This window comes from Mandrillus leucophaeus, unplaced genomic scaffold (assembly GCF_000951045.1).
Source record: "Mandrillus leucophaeus isolate KB7577 unplaced genomic scaffold, Mleu.le_1.0 Scaffold29, whole genome shotgun sequence".
In the NCBI taxonomy this organism is placed as follows: domain Eukaryota; kingdom Metazoa; phylum Chordata; class Mammalia; order Primates; family Cercopithecidae; genus Mandrillus; species Mandrillus leucophaeus.
In genome coordinates this window covers 485,278-491,680 of record NW_012103031.1, presented here as the reverse complement: position 1 = coordinate 491,680, position 6,403 = coordinate 485,278, and the positions used below count along the sequence as shown (strand labels likewise).

The window sequence follows — 6,403 nt, the reverse complement described above, 5'->3', positions numbered from 1 at the left end:
TCCAAATAGCAGGCACTGTCATAAGTGCTAAAGATACAACAGAAAACTAAACAAAGTCCCTGGTCTTGTGGAAAGGGAAGAACATTCTACTGGAGGAGAAACAATAAAATAGGAGGTCATGTATCACTATAAGCGCTCTTAAAAACAAACAAACAAACAAATGAAATTAACCAGGTGTGGAGGCGCGCGCCTGTAGTCCCAGCTACTCAGAAGGCTGAGGTGGGAGGATCGGTTGAGCCCAACCAAGCAGGTGGAGACTGCAGGGAGCTATGATTGCACCACTGCCCTCCAACCTGGGTGACAGAGCAAGACTGTCTCAAAAAAAGAAAGAAAGAAAGAAAGAAAATGTAAAAGAGAACATGGGAATTCTACATAACATGTTCAGAGGAGACTTTCCGTTAAGATCAATTTTGTCTTTGTTCCACCGCTAACTGGGTGCCCCGAGAGACTCAGATTCTTCACCTTATCCAGGCTGTAAAAGGAGTTGAAGATTCGATGCAATTAAAGTGTAAGGTTTAGCAAATTCTTTTTTAAAATACATAATTACTCGAACAACATGGGTTTGAAATTAGCAAATCTTAATTCCCCGTGCAAATGTGAGTGATTTCCCACGTCCCTTACAGGAAGGTGAGAAACAGGAGGTGAGACTCAGGCTGGAGTCCCAGATGGGAGGAGCCTCCAACCAGTCCCATAGAAAACAGACGTTGGGCCTGGGGGAGGGACAGTGGCTCTCATGCACTTTGGGAGGCTTAAGTGGGAGGATCGCTTGGCCCCAGGAGTTCGAGACCTGCCTGCACAACATAGTGAGATCGTCTCTACAAAAAATTACAAAAATTACCCGGGTGTGGTGGTGCGCACCTGTAATCCCACCTACTCGGAGGCTGGGGCAGGCGAATCCCTTGAGCCCAGGAGTTGGAGGCTGCAGTGAGCAATGATCGCACCACTGCACTCAAGCCTGGGCGACAGAGAGGCCGGGCACGGTGGCTCATGCCTGTAATCGCAGCACTTTGGGAGACTGAGGCGAGTGGATCGCCTGAGGTCAGGAGTTCGAGACCAGCCTGACCAACATGGTGAAACCCTGTCTCCACTAAAAATACAAAGAATTACCCGGGCGTGGTGACACACGCCTGTAATCCCAGCTACTCTGGAGGCTGGGACAGGAGAATCGCTTGAACCCTGGAGGCGATGGTTGCAGTGAGCCGAGATTGCACTCTAACCTGGGCGACAGCGCGAGACTTCGTCTCAAAATAAAAAGCAAAAAAGAAAACAGGCTTGGTTCCTGCAGAGGCTTCTAAGGGAGCCTGGAATTGAAGAGGAGGAAAAAGGCTTCCCGGTGGGAGATTGACTTGGACCGTCTCAAGAATAGGGAGGAAGAAACAAAGCCCAACTCGAAACCCCGCCCCCGGTTCCCTGAGTTACTTCAGGGCCAGGAAAACTGTTACGTCACCGGAATCTAGCCAATCGCAGACGACAGAAGGAGGGCGTTCTGTTTGGTCTTTCAGCACACCAATCGGCGTACAGTTACGGCAGAAACAAAGACGCCCTGGCCAATGACAGAGGCCGTACGGCGGAAGTATACAAAAGGACTCCCGGGAACATGGCATCATTAGTCTGACCACAAGCTGACTGTCAGGTGCTTTTATCACAAGGCAGGCATCCTAGCGCAAGCCGCCGTTTTGAGGCAGAAGCCCGACGGGGCCCGTGTCCGAGATTAGGGAGGGGCCGGAGACGCAAACACAGGTCTCCCAGGAATCAGAAGGCGTCACAGGTAGCTCCGCGGGCGGCCGCTGCAGCCCGCGGAGTTTGGCCAGAGAGAGGAGGAGGGCGTCCGGAAACGCCCGGAAGGGGCGAGGCCAGCGGCGGGGCGGGGCTTATGGAGATCGCGCGCTGGGCCTGAGGAGAAGACCGGGTTGGGAGCTGCGAGGGGCCGGGTTTAGCGGGGTGGGCGTGGCCGTCGAGGTGGGGCTTGGCGGGTCCGAAGGAACCTGGGGCAGAGCTGGAAGAGGGAAGGTCTTGGGGGCCCTGGGCCTGGGTCTGCGGGAGTCCCATCTAGCGGGATTCCGAGGCGGCGGCGGCGTCAGTCCAGGCCCTGGCCCGGGAGCTCATCTTGTCCCCTTTCGCCCCTCACGCCCCCCAGCTCTCGACTCTAGGCCCTGTCCCCTGAGCTCTGCCCTCGGATGTCCGACCGCCCGGAGCCTGCATGCGCCGTGGGGCGCCCCAGGACCAGGAGCTGGTGGGTCCGGGGCCCCCTGGGCGGGGGTCCCGGGGCGCCCCTCCTCCCTTGGGACCCGTTGTCCCGGTTCTGGTCTTTCCCCCGGATCTAGTATTCAGGGCGGACCAGCGGAGCGGACCCCGACAGCTGCTGACCCTCTATAACCCCACAGGAACTGCGCTTCGATTCCGAGGTAAAGGGATGGGCGCCTCGTGCAAGGGATCTGGGGGCTGGTGGCCGGGCACTGGGGGGCTGTGTTGGCTGGAGGAGTCAGATGGGTAGGGTTGGACGTCCAGCTTTGGTGGACTGGGAAAGTCATGTCCAGCCTGCGGGGCAGAAGGCAGAGGGGACTCAAATGACCCACATGGCAGGGCTTGTCTGTGTGTGTCTCTGTCCCCCAGTCCTGTGCACAGCACCTGCCAAATACACGGTGTTTGACGCAGAGGGATATGTGAAGCCTCAGTCTTGCATTGACATGTGAGTGAGCTGGGAGGGTGGGGAGGCTTATGGAAGCCAGAGGTCGCTGCCACCTGTTGTCTGAGGTCTGAGACCTTGCCCTCTTTAACCTGTTTGCCCTACCCTCTGTCTGTGCCCCTAAAGGAGAGACTTCTTGGGGGGGAGGCTCAGATTTCCTAGGATTACTGCCTCTCACTCGTTTCACCCCAATGGGCTTCTCTCCTACCTTGGGACCAGTGTGATTCGCCATGTGGCACCCATTCCCAGCCACTATGATGTCCAGGACCGCTTCCGTATTGAGCTGTCTGAGGAAGGAGCTGAGGGCCGCGTGGTGGGACGCAAGGACATTACCTCTGTTCTGAGAGCCCCAGCGTACCCCCTTGAGCTTCAGGGACAGCCGGATCCAGCGCCTCACCCAGGGCCTCCTGCTGGGACCCCACCACCCACGGCCAGACACTTCCAGGAACGTGAGTTGGGAGACGGGGATCTTGAGTTCTGTAGGGAGGCAGGAACTAGCGTCTCCCTAGAGATGAGATAAACTGGATTTGAAGAGTAAGTCTCCTGGTTCAGTCTTTTGTCTTTTGGTGGAAACATTCCTCCGAGTTGAGATTTTATATCAGGTGAGAGGGAAAAAGACTTACAGCTTCCTCGGTTTCTGACTTCTACTTAGAGGAAAAAGTTCTTCCTTGACTGTAACCACAGTACTTCCTATCGTGTGGTAGCTCAGTTCAGTTCAATAAGAAACCTGTATTGAGCAATTAACTCTGTACCAACTTGTGTACTGGGTTTGAGATCAAGAGAGGTCCCTGCCTGTCAGGTCCACAGAAGAGAGAAAATGAATGCTAAGGGACTAGAGGAGAGAGTTTCTTGTGGTGGTGGGGACAGAGGCTCTAGGAAGGAGAGGACACTTGCAGTGTACCCTTGGAGGGCAGTAAAAAGTAGATACAAGCCGGGCGCGGTGGCTCAAGCCTGTAATCCCAGCGCTTTGGGAGGCCGAGACGGGTGGATCACGAGGTCAGGAGATCGAGACCATCCTGGCTAACACGGTGAAACCCGTCTCTACTAAAAAATACAAAAAACTAGCCGGGCGAGGTGGCGGGCACCTGTAGTCCCAGCTACTTGGGAGGCTGAGGCAGAAGAATGGTGTAAACCCGGTAGGCGGAGCTTGCAGTGAGCTGAGATCCCGCCACTGCACTCCAGCCTGGGCGACAGAGCGAGACTCCGTCTCAAAAAAAAAAAAGTAGATACAGGGCATGGTGGCTCACGCCTATAATCCCACTGCTTTGGGAGGCTGAGATGGGCTGATGACCTGAGGCCAGCAGTTTGAGACCAGCCTGGCCAACATGGTGGAACCCCGTCTCTACTAAAAACACACAAAAAATTAGCTGGGCATGGTGGCTCGCAACTGTAATCCCAGCTACTCAGGAGGCTGAGGCAGGAGAATCACTTGAACCTAGGAGGCAGAGGCTGCAGTGAGTCAGGATTATGTGGCTGCACTCCAGCCTGGGTGCAACAGAGCAAGACTCCATCTCAAAAAAAAAAAGGTAGATACAGGGTGTGGTGGCTCACACCTATAATCCCAGTGCTTTGGGAGGCTGAGGTGGTGGGAAGATTACTTGAGGCCGGGAGTTCAAGATTAGCTTGGGCAACATAGCAAGACCCTCTACAAGCAACTGAAAAATGAGCCAGGCATGGTAGCATGAACCCATAGTCCCAGCTACTCAGGAGGCTGAGGCAGGAGGATCACTTGAAGTCAAGAGTTCCAGACCAGCCTGGGCAACGTAATGAGACTCCATCTCTACAAAAAATAAAAGATAATTAAAAAAAAAAAAAAAAAGTAGATACATCTTCCTTGTTCAGGCTTCTCCCTGGAGGACCTGGGCTGGGCAGGAGTGGGGACTGCAGCATCTGACGAATCTTGTTTCTCAGACCCCCGCCAGCAACTGGCCACCAGCTCCTTCCTCCTCTTCTTGCTGACGGGGATTGTCTCCGTGGCCTTCCTGCTGCTCCCACTCCAGGACGAACTCAGCAGCCAGCTGCCTCAAGTCCTGCACGTCTCCCTGGGACAAAAGTTGGTGGCCGCCTACGTCTTGGGTGAGGACAGTAGTGGCTGGGGACTCAGGACCCAGGAAAAAGGGAGAAGGGACAGGAGGAGCGCTAACAAGAGTCCCAGGGCTGCCCATGCGACCCTGTTCTTTCTTTGTCCCCCCTCCAGGCCTCCTCACCATGGTGTTCCTCCGGACCTGAGCTCTCTGCTCAACCCCCAGCCCACCCCCCCTCACCCTCCCTGGGCAGGGTCTTAAGGCAGCCACTGTGATGCTCATACCTTGCCTTGCCTCCTACCCTCTTCTCTTTCCTGCCTACTCCCCCCTCCTCCCCCACAAAAAACACCCAGGGATTTGTACTCGTTTTCCAAGCTGAATAAAATACATTTTTAAAATGAAAATCAGAAATGTAGGGTACTTGCGCCTGTCTTCCCACTTCTTTTTTGGTACTCAGACATCCTCTAGTTCCTCCCACCCCTGTTCCCAGGGGACCTGGGCACTTGGGGCCGTGATGAGGCCCAGCGAGGATTTAGAAGACTTGGGTCACTCCTGGTGCTTGCGTCGAAAAACTGTGACCATGAGCAAATCATTTAATTTATCTGAGCTGCAGATTCTACCTACAAAATGAGGGCGCTGAGCAAGTTGATTCTCAAGATCCTCTTCAGCCCTGGAATAGGATCCTGTCCCTAAGCCAATGTACCTAACCTAAAAGGAAGTGAACGAAAATACCACCTAATCCTGCTTGCCATGGAACTCCTGTCCCACCATCTGGAGGCAACAAAGCCTCTCGCCCAGGGTTACCTGGGTGTTTACAACTCCTAGAATCCTTTTCTGCCTTTTGGACTCTATATCTGTTTTCCTTTGTCTGTCCTTTAAGATTTCAACTCCCTTGGCCGGGTGCAGTGGCTCAAGCGTGTAATCCCAGCACTTTGCAGGGCTGAGGCGGGTAGATCACTTGAGGCCAGGAGTTCGAGACCAGCGTAGCCAACAGGGTGAAATCTTGTCTCTAAAAATACAAAAAATATACCCAACATGGTGAAATCTTGTCTCTAAAAATACAAAAATTAGCCGGACATGGTGGTGGGCGCCTGTAATCCCAGCTACTCAGGAGACTGAGGTAAGATAATCGTTTGAATCTGAGAGGTGGAGGCTGTAGTGAGCCGAGAGTGTGCCATTGCGCTCCAGCCTGGGCAACAGAGCAAGATTCCATCTAAGAAAAAGAAGACTTCAACTCACATGGATGAGAAACACCAAAGTCCCTACCAATATGGGGGAAATAGTATTGCCTGACATAACCTCACCTTAACCAGGCAAAAACAAAACAAAAACAAAAACAAAAAAACAAGCAAAAAAACTAGGTACAGGAAAATAATAAGATTTACAAAAGGCAGGCTTCCAGCTCACCTGCCTTCCTTCAGGTGCAGGGTGAGGAGGAACAGAGGAAGAGGGAGAGTGGCCAGGCTCAGTGGCTCACATCTGTAATCCCAGTGCTTTTGAGAGGCCAAGGTGGGAGGACTGCCTGAGCCCAGGGGTTCAAGACCAGCCTGGACAACATAGCAAGACCCCGTTTCTACAAAAAAATAAAAAGAAGGAGGGAGGGGCCGGGCGCGGTGGCTCAAGCCTGTAATCCCAGCACTTTGGGAGGCCGAGATGGGCGGATCACGAGGTCAGGAGATCGAGACCATCCTGG

General features: G+C 53.7%; 1 protein-coding gene across 5 annotated transcripts; it reads left to right on the top strand.

The window, feature by feature from the left end:
• Positions 1–1,509: 1,509 nt before the first annotated feature.
• On the top strand, positions 1,510–5,117 carry MOSPD3 (motile sperm domain containing 3). Of its 5 annotated transcripts, XM_011985678.1 has the most exons (6): positions 1,510–1,649; positions 2,138–2,405; positions 2,614–2,689; positions 2,906–3,135; positions 4,598–4,762; positions 4,884–5,117. In XM_011985678.1, the coding sequence occupies exons 2-6, from the start codon at positions 2,201–2,203 to the stop codon at positions 4,913–4,915; spliced, it is 708 nt and encodes a 235-aa protein (XP_011841068.1). In that variant the 5' UTR covers positions 1,510–1,649; positions 2,138–2,200; the 3' UTR covers positions 4,916–5,117. The 5 variants fall into 5 exon arrangements, with proteins under 5 accessions (XP_011841068.1, XP_011841066.1, XP_011841069.1 ...); XM_011985676.1 differs by having other exon boundaries at positions 4,598–5,111; XM_011985679.1 differs by lacking the exon at positions 1,510–1,649 and having other exon boundaries at positions 1,845–2,405; positions 2,936–3,135.
• The last annotated feature ends 1,286 nt before the right edge of the window (positions 5,118–6,403 follow it).

Bases quoted from the DNA above. Each gene is read 5' to 3' on its own strand.
- MOSPD3 (XM_011985676.1), top strand. From the start codon at position 2,201: ATGCGCCGTGGGGCGCCCCAGGACCAGGAGCTGGTGGGTCCGGGGCCC. The intron at 2,406-2,613 runs GTAAAGGGATGG...TCTGTCCCCCAG, and splicing joins AACTGCGCTTCGATTCCGAG to TCCTGTGCACAGCACCTGCC. The intron at 3,136-4,597 runs GTGAGTTGGGAG...CTTGTTTCTCAG, and splicing joins GGCCAGACACTTCCAGGAAC to ACCCCCGCCAGCAACTGGCC.